Source organism: Rhea americana, unplaced genomic scaffold, assembly GCF_003343005.1.
Source record: "Rhea americana isolate MKP2758 unplaced genomic scaffold, rheAme1 scaffold_60, whole genome shotgun sequence".
Classification (NCBI taxonomy): domain Eukaryota; kingdom Metazoa; phylum Chordata; class Aves; order Rheiformes; family Rheidae; genus Rhea; species Rhea americana.
In genome coordinates, this window is record NW_028186757.1 from 2,443,869 (window position 1) to 2,458,843 (window position 14,975).

Consider the following 14,975-nt stretch of genomic DNA (forward strand, 5'->3'; position numbering starts at 1 on the left):
GGGGAGGACTTGTGAGATAAAGGAATCCAAATATTATTTCCTGCTCTGGGTGTTAAGAAGAAAGAGCCCAGAAAGAGTAAAATTTACAGATCCTACATGTAACAGTCTGTAGGACTTGCAGAGAGAGAGAGAGCTCTTAGTTTCCTGTCTAGTAGTGAGCATATACTTTAAGCTGGATATGTTTATTGTTACTAGTGCACATATGGAAACCAAACTTGGAAGAGGGAAGAGCACTGATGACAAAACCCAACTGAAATGGTACTTGCATAATGGCATCATTGCTGTTAATATAGACCTGAAGATTGTGTGTGTGTGTTTGTTTGTAAAGCCAGAGGGTCATGAGAGAGAGGTACATAGCACTAGGAGATTCACCTGATCTTAAACAAAACTGTATGTTCAGTGTTCCCAAAAGCTACAACCCCGCTAGAACTTCACAAACGCATATTGACCTCTAAGCCATCACTTCAGGCAGCTGCATAAACCTTTCAAACAATAAGCTCTGACCTTCTGATTTTGGAAGTGAAGACCATCTGTGTCTGTTGGGCAGATCTAGGTAAGACTTCTACTGCAGTATTGCTGAATAGGTTACAGAGATCCTCAATGGAAACTAGATGTTCTGGTTTGTGAAGAGTATAAGGCTGAAAAACATTTTGTTGCTGTCCTTTTAGGATGGTGCTTGAGGTCTGCATTATAAAGGTAGACATAGAGCAGTAAATGTTGTTCTAAGCCTTGGGATCTCTACTCTATACTGCTGTAACTGACGTAGCCAAATGTCAGTCAGCTAGATCCTAGAATACCGCTGCCTCTTCTGTTCCTGTTGTTTTGCCCTCTCCTGCAAATGGAGAGAAGTGTGAGGAGGTGAAAAGAGGGGGGAAAACTACTTGGGCCTCTGTCAATGCACACTTTTCCAGGCTAAGTTTTGCTGCTATTGCTGAACCTGCTGCAGTGACCAGTCAGTCCTTGGATCAAAATGGAGAATTATTGTTTCTGTTGGTGAAATGCAGCAGTACAACTGTCACATGAAATGATGCTGTTGCTTGCTGAAAAGAAGCATTTTTTCCTGGATGGGCAAAGCAAGCTTATTGGWTTTCCTTCCCCTCTACTTCTGCAAATGCACAAACCTTKTGGAATGTGGAGGCATCAGGTTAGCTTCCAATGCATAGCCTACCAAAGTGGCAAGTATCCTGGAGAGGTTATAAGGAATAATAATGTTATACAGGACTGTGTAATGCATCTCTAAAATACTTTGTGTGTAACTTGGAGTATTTCTTCTTCCTCATGTGACAAGATGTAGGGTTAGGCAGCAGATAGCTCTTCCAGTGCAGTTGCCTAGTAACATTCAATTCTTGAGTGTGTGGGTGGAGTATGTTACATSGTGGGAGCTGGATATAGCTTCTTTGCCAAGCCTTGCTACAAGCCAGAAATTTCTTTATATGAACCCTTTCTTTCCCCAATCCCCCCTTGCATATAGATATACATAAAACCATAAAACCCTTAAATTTTGCTCTTCAAAAGAATAAATACTGTGTTTGTAGACAAGCTCCTTGTATTGGAGTACGGTGCCTATTGTTGGAATACACCAAAATGTCAGCAAAGCATCTGTAATGTCATTTTTACTGACAGCTACGTGTTTCCTTTAGCATAAGTTACTATAGTAGATAGCAATATATGCAAGCATGTTGTAGTAGCCTGCCATGCTAGGCTATTCCAGCCTGCAGGAGTTAAATATAGCTATTTTCTGCACTGAAATACATTCCTAACATCTGAAGGAGTCAAACTGGGTCTGTTACTGTATTAAAATGGCAAATTTAACACTGAAGTGACCAAATAAAATAAGGGTTAGTTGGATTTTTCTTAGCTCTTCTGGAGAAGGAGATAGTAAAATACCTTAAATGAGTGTTTTGCACTAACTCCCCTTATTTCAATTAATCTGGCCACTTCTCCCATACTTGATATGACTTGGGGTTTAAACTTGTGTTTGAAGTTGTTGTAGTCTTATGGCTAATACAGGCCCCTCCCCCCCCCCGGCCCCTTCTTCCCTGGTACTGATGACTGTGCCAGTTACTTCCTCCCTGCCCTCCCCCCGTTATTACCCCGTTATTGCTATTTGCAAGCCAAGCCAGCTAAGGGTTTTATCAGGAGTAACTGAGTGCTTTTAAAAAGTTGATTTCTGTGAACATAGTTGCTTGTGAAGCAACTTGAATTGAGAAGTGACAGAAATATGAAAAATGAGTTGAGAGAACAAGTTCATTAAATACAGTTAAGTCAGTACAGCTGAACTATTGAACATCAAGTTTGAAAAAAGAAAATAAGATGTTTTTTCCTCCATCTTCAGCTCTGTGGGTTTTTTCTATTAATAATGAGATATAACATATTTGAGGGGGGGGGTGTTTTTTGCTAAATGTGTGTATAGGAAGACTAGAGCTTTGTAGACCTGATGCAAATCTATTTCTGTTGCATATAGAAATGCTCAGTTTACTTGTAATTGTAGGCTTGTTTTGGTTTTTAGTTCAGTTTAAAAATACTGCTATTGTGTATAGAGAACCAGGATGAAAGCGCCATAACTTTTTTTTCATTCCTTGAATGAAAATATTAGGGATAGTATATATTATGAAGAAAACATTCTGTAAGGATTWTAAGAGCGAATCTGTATATGTACATACACCCCAAGTAACCCCCACCTAAGAATATCTTCTAGTTAGCAGAAGGTTGCTGATGCTGCTGTTCACTGCTGGTGCTGAAAGTTTGGAGCAAAACCTAGAAGACAGGAAAAGTTCTGGCAGAATGCCACTAGTCTAGAAGGAAAAGTGTATGATGTGACTATGAATTCAGAGCAAAATGTAAAAACCTAGCATATTAAATATATTAATGATTACCAGCTGAGGCAGGTGCCTATCTAGTGTTAGTAGTTCACTTTAACTTAGTATGGTGTCACTTCATTTCACTTGTTTTGATATCATAACCTGGAGGTTTTCTCTAATAGATTTAATGGAGGGTGACTATCACTTGTACAAATCTCTTTTCTCTAAAARAATGCAAACCATGTGGTCTTACTGAGTAGTCTAAAAAGACGTTATTTACACTTTCAAAGTTCTCCTTAAAGCAAAAGATTCATTAAAAGGTGTCCAGAAATAAGATTAACTCACTCTGAAGGTGATGCTCAGGTAAAAATGAAACTGATGTGGAAGAAGTACTGAGAAAAGTGGTGATTCTCATCTCTGTCCAACTGGTTACTGTTTGTGTTGTTGAAAGATAATGTTATTACTCATAAATTTCATTAATGGATATGTGACTGAAATGACGTGGTAGTTGTGGTAAGAGGGTCTGATGTTTATAAATATCTTTGCTTTAATAAAATCAAATTGGGAAGTAAAATGTGATAACTAGATTATGTAAGCTTATCTCTCTCTCTCTGTCTTTTTAAGTTAAGAGTTGTGGAGTATATGGTTTTTTAACAGACCTCCTGTCTCCTTCTCTTGCAGGTTGCTTTTGTTGTTCTAGCATTTTTAGCAGCTATGTTTTGTTCTTACCCCAATCCAAATCAGGATAAGTGCCCTGGAAACTATACTCATCCACTTAAAGTGCAGACTGTCATAATCATTGCCAAAGTAATTTTATGGATTCTGCATGTTTTTTTTGAACGATATATCCAGCACCACCACAATAAAGTCAGAAGCAGAGGTTACTTCTCAATCTATCGATCAACAAGACATCTAAAAAGGCTTCCACTGGTGATACACTCCACAGGTGAAGTGAGCTTGTTTACATATGTGTCTGTGTGGGGTTTTTTCTTCTCTTGTAATGCTTTGAATTCTGTAATAATAAAAGCACTGGCTATATATATATATGTATAGCACTGATCATATTTTATGAATTTTTAAAACTTTACCCACAAACTTATTTGTAAATGCTATTTATTTTAGTCAGACCTCCTGACTGACTTTTCTGGACCGCCAAATGTATATTGTAAAGAACACTTCTTAGCTGCATGCCCACAAGTGTGAGGTAGAACCTAGTTATTAGTGGTTTCCAACTATAAAATATGTTCGACTGAAAAGATCTGTTTGCTTGATAGTAGACTTGATCTGCATACTCGCTTGTCTAATTGGATATGTAGCGAGACCACTAATCCTTCCAGGAAGTTTACTGCATGATTTATGAAATGAACCCTCTCCATGCTAAGCATTTTAAGTAAAAACAGATGAATTGCCTATTGCTCAGCAGCTGTCTGAAACAGCAGAGTGAGTAAATGTCTAACCGTAAGCAGTGTTAAATGGCGTTCAGCTCAAATTCTGACTGCCGCCTTCTGCTTTCTATGGACAAACTGATGTGTARCAGTGTTCTGACTGTATTCTGTGCTTCCACTGGCCAGTAAAAGCTGAAAAGTGTTTCAACACACCTGCTGTTGCTTTTCTAAAAGCAGCTACTTCAACAGATCTAAAACTTGTTTAACTTTAGCAGAGTTTTCGATAGAAATGTCAGGAGATGAGGGAAGCATGGTGGTTTTTGCAGTATTTTTGCCTATTTACAATCACCATCTCCCTATTGTAAACCTGAATAACTGGAGCAAAATGTTTTTCTACTGGTCTTAGTGGGTTACATGGTCTTACTTTGTATAAAACCCTAGCTTGCTTTTCCACCCAATCACTAAAAAGCCACCTAGTCAACCTGACTGTGCAAAACCAGGTTACGGCCACTAGGTAGAGCTCTGAAGATTTCTTATGTGCAATGACAAGATCAGCCTACAGCAGGCTTATGGATGTCTTGAGAGAATAAAAGGCTTGTTTCTGCCTATTGCAGTGAAGTCTGGAATATTTAACTTAGTCATACCTTCTGACTTGAATGTAGTCTATTTCTCCCCACCAGACTGGCAACATGTAAATGTTCAGATGCAGTAAGTTTTGAGGCAAATCTAACTTAGAAGGCAATGAGCTCTGTAACTGTGAACTTCTGTCGCACTAAATTCCTGCAGATACTGCTTCCATCCTTTCACTTGCCTAATGTAGTATGAAGAAGTRTATAGTTCCATAACTGCTACTATAATCTTAAATTTATAAATTTAGTGCTTTATTAGACTATCTTTAAAAAAAAATCTTAACAGGAAAGAACACTCCATGCTGTGTCAGAAGTATACTGCAGAGAGGGTATCTAAAAAAAATTTGGAACATTTGATTGCAACCCACAGAACTTTTTAAGCAAGAATATTAGGTCCATAGTTCTAGACCTTTTGAAATACAGGGCTTATTCTCTGTGACTAACTGTGCTCATTTCAGTTTAACTTTCAGCAGCTTGCAAGTGCTAAAGTAAAACTAGGCAACTGGAAGCCTRTGCAAGTTATCTTGTGGAAACAAAGGTGGTATTTCTTGTCTTTTTGGTTTGTTTAATGTTAGTCTCAYTTAAATACACTCAAATTCACCACTTATAGGCTAGGCAGATGCCCTCCTACTCTGAACTGTGGCTGAAATAATGTCCTAAGAAATTAGTAGAATAAACTACCCAAGCCACTTTGGGGGGATAGACAGCAGCAAAAAGGCAAGAAACAGTCTGAGGCCATGCAAGTTGTATACTAGGTATTTCTAGTCCATTCTCTCCACATCTCTCTAAGTCAAAAAGATCCATAAGAAAACCTACAATTTTGTACTATTCAATACTGAAATGGAGCCTCATTTTTACAACAGCAGCTGTGAGCTGGCATCAGCTGCATTAAAGAAATAAACCAAMGGGGCAAGTATGGGATGAATTGGAAAAGTATTGTTGAAATATTTCAGATACTTGGGATGAGASAGTAGTAAGTTATTTTCAACAGCTAATAAGACTGTTACACCTGAGAAATGTATTTGTCTTCTAGGAAATGCAGCCCTGCTTTTGATTCTGTCTGTCCAGCATTCCTTTCCCGATCACAGTAAAGTATACCTGTATCTTATCCTGGGAGTCCTGGGCCTGGAGCTGATCAGTTCACTGACGTGCTTAGTGATTTACACAGGTGAGAATGGCAGTTCTTGTCTCAATGGGTGAGACTTGTAATGATAGCTACTGAACTGTTCTGTTTGCTCACAAAGTTTGGCACAGTACTTAAGGTACCCCAAGCTGCAAGTATAAATACAGAATGACTGTACTTGTAGAAGAGAACTAAGGCTAGCCCAAACGAATGGGAAAGCTGTTGGACTTGATTTGTGCTCTAACAAAGCCAGATAAAGCTTTGTCTCAAAGCTGCTCATCCAGTGAAGTGATGAGTGCAGAATTGTTGTAAAAGCATCCTGTGATGCTGTTTTGTTTGCTTGTTTTTTTTAATTTGGTAGCTTGTTCTTAAATGCATATACCACGAGCTGTGAAGTAGTAAGAGTTGGCTTTTATCAGAACTGGCTCTGAGATTTAAATGTGGAATTTAAATATGGAACTTAAGCTTATAGAGTGATGTCTCAATCTTCAAACCTTTTAATTCTCTTCCTTTTTATTTCCTTACTCCCACCCCAAAAGATGATTATTTTTGTCACTGTTACGGAGTGCTCCTTTTTAAAAAAAAAAAAAAATTTTTTTTTTGAAACCTGTTCTAACACTAAAATACTACTTCATAAAATTGTGATGTATTATTTAGTACTGTCGCTGTCTTGTAAAGCTACCTGCTGATGGTTTGGTGTACTTTATCAAGACTTAATTGTTATTTTAGATATTGCAGCAATAATTTAATGGAAAGATTTAACAAGTGTTTGAACAAAATAGTTCTCTCTAATCTCATCTTAAACTATTTGAGTTTGTCTTGCATGAACTTGAATGCAAATAACTGAGTTAAAACTGCCTTTTTACTGTCTCATACCTCCTTAGTGATGTCTCTTGTTGTTCCAAGGCAACTAAAGGCACTTGGTGTTACATTTGTGAATAAGTGACATGGAACTCTGCTCCTGAGTTAGATACTTCATATTTTCTGAGATGCTGTTTTCTGATTATTTACAGCAACAAACAAGGGGATGGTGACAGTCTAGCTAAATAGGCTCAGTAGTACTGATTTCTCTAGTGGAAGAAACAGATGTGCTAATCTTAATGTAACTTGCTTCTGACTTACAATCAAACAGAAAGAGGAGGATGGAAATGCCTCCTTCAGCACTGCATGGAGCTTATAACTTAAGCAAGAGCTATTTCTATTCCAGTCAGTGTTTGTCCTAACCATAAAAGAAGTCCTAGATTACTAATAATTCATTTTGAATGCCTTTCCTTTTGGAAAGGAAAACTGATGTGACCTTACTAATGTAATGGCATCCTAAGAAACACTGCCAAGTGACTGGGTCATCTTGGAGTTAAAAGCTAGCCTTGACTCTCCTGTAACAATATTGAAATCAACATACACCAAGAAATGAGATCCCCACCTACCTCCTGCACCTATAACCATGCAAAAGTCTGAATCCTATAGGCTTATCAGATTGCCCAGGTAGAGTAACTGTCCTTAGAATTAGAGACTGGGAATGCGTAAGCATAACAGTTCTAGAGAATTAATCCAAGAATGACAGAAATCGTTCTTTTCTGACATAGGCATATTTACTTTCCTGATAAACTGAGAAAAATAGAGATGAGTTACAAAGCTATAGCAGGAGTTAAAGAATTCCAGTGAAGCATTATTTCTTACCCTGAAACCTCTTGTAGCTCAAAAGTACAATATTTATCTCCGTAGGAAACAACTTCCACAACTGGAAGAAAATTGGCTTTTGTAGTAAGGTCTGAGCCTGAGGTTCCGTAGGAGTTGCTAACCTCCCTTCCTGCATGCCTGTCACCAAAAAGATCTTGTTTCCTAGGTGGTGGAACCCTGGTTCCAGTACTCATGAAATGCATCCATTACCCCACAGCTTTCTAGAATAAAATGATTGTTTYTTTTGTTTCGCAGATGAGTGAGCTGAAGGAGACTTGAGAAAGGGCTCCAGTGAGTGTGCTAGAACAAAGATGAAGGTTGCATTGCTAGGAAGGAGCAAGGCTTTCCCRTTTGGGAACAGTTTGCCTTACTTCCTCAGCAGCCTCAAAAACACAGTCTAAGCTTCCTTCTCCAGAGCTTTGTGTGCAAAGACAGAGTTAATTTTAATGGAACTTAGCAATTGCCTCTAGATCAGAGTGATATCTAATCACCCTAGATTGTCTTTTCCAATCTTATTTTCTATCCTAATGTATGTTGAAGTAAAGCTGAGAGACTGCTTGCATGTCTGTATCTTATGTAGTGGTTGTTTGGGTATCTTTATGTTAAGCTAAAGCTCTTCTGAGGCAAAACAAGTGTATTTGGCCATTTTTCTTTAAGTAGCCTGGAAAGCTGTGGTTAATAGTGGCCATCAGATTTTTCTGTAAGACTGAACAGACTGACTGGAAACATTAAGCCTCCTTAGCTGGATACTTTAAGGGGAGCTGTCTATTCACTGTTCGAGTGCCCCTCTCTCAGGAAAGCACTTAGTAGATATCACTTACCACTGAGATAACAGCAGCTAATGTAGCTCTGCAACTAAAGGAGCAACCTTTGGTGGGAAGAGAGGAGGTATAGACCTGCTTCACACAAGAAACTAATGATGACAGGCATCTCCCTTGTTACTTTGTTTACCCCAAAAGCTTTAGGGGTGGGTAATGTCAGTGTTCATACATGCCATTTCTCCTCTGTGGAACAATTAATTCTAAACTATTAAAGTGAGATGTAGCAGGTTTATGTACTTGATTTCATTTTGTTTTAATGTTACATTTAATGCTTCACAAACAAAAGTGGAGGTGTGGAATACCTGATTGTAATTCTAGAGTTTTCTTTTYGCTTATTGGAGCTATTTTGTGAATTGTGATGCACAGTATCTTGTGAAGTACAGCTGTCCTGTGTGTGCATGCAATTCAGAGACAGGGAGTCAAACTTATATGGAGTTGTTTGAAATGACCTGTAGTAGGCTTAACATGTATAAATCTTTCAAGTGAGGTAAATGTGTAGGGACTGAAGTATGATATAGAGAGCTCTAGATGTCAGTTTAATACATTAAGTTCAGTGATAGGATAGGGGGTCAAGCTTTCAAAGGTTTACTACATATATGTATTTAATGGCTTTTTCTTCTTCTAATAAGACATACTTCTAATATCACTTGAATAGAAGACTAATATTCCCACAAACAAAGCATGTTGGAAATTCCTCATCTATTCCTCCATGGCTTTTTGTAGAGGAATACAGTCACAGAAATAACTAACCTTTGAGCCTAACTCGTAGCTAACCTCTGGAGGGTTTGCATTGTTTTAGCAGGGTGGCCCATAATAAACCCTGTCATACTATTGACTTGTAAGGACAGTCTTTCCCCACATTTATGTGGATTTCTCACAGGCAGACTGTCATGTTTTTAGTAGCRTTAGATGTATTTCTTTGCAAGCAGCCCCAACTATAGAGACCAGAATGTGCATTCTGGGTCTCTTTAGCGTGCTCCTTTTTGTTATTCCTTATCTGATTTGGAATTGCTTCAGATGTCTTCAGCTTTCATCCAGAAATAATGCAAAGGGTACCTACAGCTTCTCCCTGCTCCACTGCYTACCCCTTCCCCCCCATTCCATGTCTGGTAAATTAAAATTAAATTTATTCGCAGATACCCAGGAATGACTTCTGTATTTTGAGGTGGAAGTTGACCACAAAGAACTAATGTGGTCTGAATACCTCATGGCTTGCTGTAGCAAGTCTGTTCTAGTTTTAGAGCAGGCAGACAAGCTACTGCTTCATGGCAAACTGTCTAGTTAAAACAGCATTCATCAGAGTTTAAACCAGAAGTTCTGACCTAGATACTAGTATCAAAACCTCTAAACACTCTTTTTAATTGTATATTGCTTAGTTATGGCCTGAAATCAGAGACTAAATTTCCATTCCTTTTCACAGAATGGCTGAGGTTGGAAAGGACCTTTAGATAATCTAGCTAGTCCTCCCCCCGCTCAAGCAGAGTCACCTAGAGTATGTTGCCCAGGACCCTCTCTAGACAGCTTTTGAAAATCTCCAAGGATGAAGACTCCACAACCTCTCTGGGCAACCTGTGTCAGTGCTCAGTCACCCTCACARTTTAGAAAAAGATGCTCACTATTCAGAGGTGACTAAAATTTCTTCTTTCCTTAGATGACAGACTAAATCTTAACCATAGATGTTAAGCACTATTTTCAAGCTTCCCCATTCATATCTTCACTTACGGTGTTTTGAGCAGCAAGAAAGAAAGGAAAGCATACTAATTTTATAATCAAAGCCCCTTCAGAAACGATTGGGGGCTTTTTGTTCCCCCTGCCCCTCTTCCTACTCCCAGATTCCCTTACTGCCTTTCTGTCACCTATTCTAAGGCAAGCTTGTGTTAATCTGTTACGGAGTTTTAACTTGGAGCCTGGTGTTAAAGTTTTTTTTTGTTTTTTTTTGTTTTTTTTTTTTTTTTTTTTCCAACTACTTTATGAAACTTTATTGCAGTGAAAATAAGCAACTTCAATCGTGCAAAGCCAAGACCTGATATAATTGAAGAAGAAAAGATGTATGCTTACCCCAGTCACATTACCTCAGAAACGGGATTCAGGTAAGATCTTGTATATTAGCCTTTTCATGTGGGCACGTCTTGTCAACCACAGTATGCAGGTAACAATGAATAAAATAATTGCATTAATTTCTCTACAGACTTGTGTACAGTCTTAAATCTGTCAACCAGAATAGATGTCAGGATACTAGTTCTTAAGGAAACTGCACATTTATTTGTGCAAAATAGCAGCTTTAATGAGAAATAGCCAAGTTTTATGCTTCCAAGGTAGTATAGCTATTTGTAATACAGAAATCTTCACACAGAAGGACATAGATTTGACCATCTATGGCTGGTTGCRAGAATCTTTAATGTGCTATAAATAACTGTGCTTACCCTGTTTTAGTTGACTTTATATGGGAGTCTGAGGAGAGATACTGGTGTGTTACACTTTTACTTAAAGTATGCCTACAGGAGCCTAGCTGCTTCAACCAGTTCTTTCAAGGGAACGTATTGTCACACCTTCATAGGTGAAGACAGCTTTGCAGCTTTGTTCTATGCCAGCAGTTGAACATGTGATTCTGAAAAAGGGGATTTGGAGTATATTTCCAGCTTGGGAAAGAATTCTAAAGCTGGATATGACTTTTAAGAGGAGARCAAGTTGTAAATGAGACAAAGTTCTTCAACATTCATCTTGCAAGTACTGAGACTTGTTGCTTTGTTTCCCTTTGGTCAAGCAATTAGAAGGTACACATTTTCCAGTTGCTGAAATGAGTCTGGTATAGCTAAACAAAAAAATCATCAGAACTAGTATTTCCATGCAAGAATATATTTCCAAATTTTCTAGTACAGCATGACTCACTCCTATATGTCGTAGTAAAACAAGTTGAACTGATGAAGTCTAGAGATAACTGATCCTTCAGTACTTCCCTGATGTCACAAATGCAACATGCACATGAGTTCATGGAACCTGGAAGTAAAAGTCCAGGATACAGGAAGCCTTTAGAGTTGTCTTGATTATCTTGATACAATATCTGATTTCCATCTTCATATGAACAGTGGTGAATGYGTGGGGGACCTTGTTCTTTCCTCATTCAACTTCTCCCCTGAGAAATCCTCAAATGCCTAGAGAACAATTCCTAAACAATGTAGAGACTGGCTGAGGAAAAGACTCTGATCTTTTGATTAAAAAGAGTGCAAATTTCCTGTGAGAACTGATTGCAAAACAGTTATTTTAATTTAGGTCTATACAACTCTTGACTCTTTCTTTCCATAGAGATTTAAGGTCTATTGAAAAGTGAATCCTGTCAGCCCTGGAGTTGACCCTGGTTCTAAGAATGTTTTCTGAATCTCATGACCTCTATAATCTAAGCTACTGGTTATGAACTCTTCTGGTGCTAGGAATTGGTAGTGTAACTTACTGGTTAAGGCTGTAAACCTTTTTCTCTACAAGATCTGTGGCGTTTTGTTTCTTTTCAGTTTAGCTACAGTTGTTCTTTAATTGGACCTATGTGAGGGTTTTTTCCTACTCTGCTTTAATTAACACTACAGTGCCACTAACTCAGTTTAATGGGAACATGCAYGAAAGTTGAAGATAGCTTAAGCTGAGGTGAAGCTGTATGTGAATCTGCAAAGGAGTGTAGATCTGAAATACAACAAATGTTAAGTACTGATGTAGTTTAAGTATTGTGAGTATTCACTGGTGTCAATAAATGTGACTGTAGGCTAATGGAGAAATTATCTTAAACTGTCTATAGAAAAAAATATTATRTCTGCTTAAAAAAGCTGGCTATTGAGCAAAGATGTCATGGGTTTCTTACTTGGTATGGTAGTAGCATGTGGTCTGTCTTACTGTTTTACAAACTTAGTGTCAGTACACTCGTACTTCAACAGGTTTTCTGTAACTGTCTAGCAGAAAATATCTAGCTATTGCTTWTGAGACACAGCACAAAGTTAGTCAACCCTTTTTCTTTTCCTACCCTCTCATGCAAGATTCAGGCTAAACAAGTATTGTAGGCTGCCTCCCCTCTGAAAAGTCGTAAAGATCAGCAAAAGCAAAACTGAAGAAAGCGAGTTGTCGAAGTCAGTAATTAGCTCTGTTCTTTCATATGTTACAAAGCTTTCATCTCTTATTTAAAACCATATTCATTTTTTGTTCTTTCAAGGGAAAATTCAAGTTTAGAAGAGATTGTTGARAAGCAAGGAGATGTAATTGAGTATCTTCAGCGACACAATGCACTGCTTAGCAAGAGATTGTTGGCACTAACATCACAGCAAATCAGAACTTAAAAGCGTTTGGAAAACTGCTGCTGCAGTTCAAGAGGGAATATAAAGCAACCCAAGTTGTACAGATGACTTGACTTCATGAGATGACTCATCGTGGAAGTATGAGTTCTACATCTACTGTAAACATGTTACAACTGGATGTGTTCTGGCGCTACCCCATGCACACCCCTCCTGCCCCCCCTCCCAGCATCAATTCTGAAAAGAGATTCTGGAGGTTTGAGGATTTTTAATTCCTAATAGCTTGAAGTTGGACCAGATGTAATGGTTTAACTTTCTTCAGTTGTTGCTATTATTTAGCACTGTTGTAACCGTTAAGCTTCAAACTACCAAAGTATTTTGTATTTCTAGAACACAAGCTGTTTCCTAGGAAATAAATTTTGCAGAGTGTGTCTTCTCAGTTGAAATCTGCAGTGTCTGGAGCTGAGGCTAGGTATGTTCTRTCACCAAGTCCTGTTGCTTCTAGTTAGTAGAAGTGATGTACCTCAGTAATCCTATACAAAGTAGTTACTTGGTTTCTAGATCTGTCTTGTTTTCTCCTTTGTCAAAAAAAATGACACTGTAGCTTATGCTAGTGGGGGAAATTTGGCATCCAATTTATGACTCCTTGAAAAAATCGCACTGGGTGCCCTAGAATGGCAGATCTCACATCTGAATGTGCAGTAGGTAACAATGTCATGATAAGCAATTTGAACAGCTGTTCAGAATTCTGGCTTTAAAACCCCTAAAGGGGATCTCCAGGGCTGTTGGTGTTTCTGTTATTAGAACTTTGTGTTAGTTAATACTGAACAGGACTCTTACTTTACATATTGAACTAAATTGAGGCAAAAATATTTTAAAAACTTTATATTAAACTAGTAACCAACTCATGTTGAACAGACCTAACTTAGAATTGTGCAATATGAAGTTAGATCCTGTTACAGATTCTATTACAGTTACATACATGTTGACTCTGTACTTTGACTCATCAAAAATGTCAGCATCCTGATGCTAAAATAATCCACATGGGTGGCAAAAACTTTAGTAGAATTGAAAATCTGTGTTTCTCAAACTTCCAGGATGCTTTTCTATTTCATGGATTTATTGGAAAGGCTAGTCTTCCACCTTGAATCTTGTTGTCTCTGATAGCGATAGTATGTGCCTGCCCACCTGTTCTCCTCCTTCACTGGTAAAAGAACGCTTCTGTTCTCAGTACTACTTTGTCTACCAATGTAGACCAAGCCTGGGGAGAATGGATGATCATTGGTCAAAACAGGAAGAAGGCTCAGATTAGGAATGGTCTTGTAGAAATACAGAAAAATCAGAAGAAATGAATCCATTTGATTTTGATCCTGGGACATATCTTTAGAAATCAGTTGTATACCTGTTYAGTGTTTAACAAACACTGGAGCTGGCTGGCTTGAAGGAAAACAATAAGTTTTGGAGACTGCTGCTATTCAACACTAAACTCTCTTCCCCTTTAACTGTTGTTTCTTGAAAATGCAGCCAGGATTTTATAAAAACTTGTGAGGGATAAAAATATTTTTGGTTTTAGAACTCAGGTTTTGATGTGATTGTGAATATCAATTTCTATAATTTGTATGAAAAGCAGTGAATGTGAAGTTTATGCACAATAAATGCAACTAAGTAAGAGCGTGAATTCTGTCATTACAAAGATCCTGTTTTCAAGACCTAGAATATTCGTGTATGAACAATTGCATTTTAACTTTGAGCTCTAAATGAACTCAAGACTGGGTTGACTGAACTTGCCTACTCTGTAACTTCTCACTTACAGCCTTCCCCTCAAGAAGATGATTTAAATGAGATGCTAAGAGTTGTCAGGAAGCTTTAGACTAGTAAGACTGACATGCTTACCAATCAGAAGAGTAACAGTTGTTCTGAAAAGTAGAATTAGGGGAGATATGCAGGTCAACATAACTTCTGCAAAGGGAAATCCTGCTTTACAGAGTTCAGTGAGCTCTAAGAAGGAGGTAACAAGCTTTTGCTAAGAGGTCTGACTGGTCTGCTTTGCTTTCCAAAACTGGAGTTTCAATGAAGTTCCTTAAAGTAAGCAGCTTTAGGGTTAGAGGAAAGGTGCTGTCATGGGCAAATAGTTACAGATAGGAAAGGGGCAATAAGCAGAAGACAAGAAGTACAGTTCTGCAGGAYTCTGTGTTCGGTCCCAGGCCATTCATTCAACTCTATGGTAAAAGATCGGGAAAGAATGAACAGTGAGGCTTGCAGATA

At 38.2% G+C, this 14,975-nt stretch overlaps 1 protein-coding gene across 1 annotated transcript in view; it reads left to right on the forward strand.

Moving 5' to 3' along the window:
* The window catches only part of TMEM192 (transmembrane protein 192), a 17,880-nt gene extending 3,492 nt beyond the window's left edge, over positions 1 to 14,388 (forward strand). Inside the window, exons 3-6 of the mRNA XM_085319831.1 lie at positions 3,483 to 3,747; positions 5,849 to 5,983; positions 10,427 to 10,529; positions 12,632 to 14,388. Of these exons, the coding sequence (XP_085175957.1) occupies positions 3,483 to 3,747; positions 5,849 to 5,983; positions 10,427 to 10,529; positions 12,632 to 12,755 (627 nt within the window). The 3' untranslated portion in view covers positions 12,756 to 14,388. The remainder of the gene's footprint in view (positions 1 to 3,482; positions 3,748 to 5,848; positions 5,984 to 10,426; positions 10,530 to 12,631) is intronic.
* Positions 14,389 to 14,975: the final 587 nt, after the last annotated feature.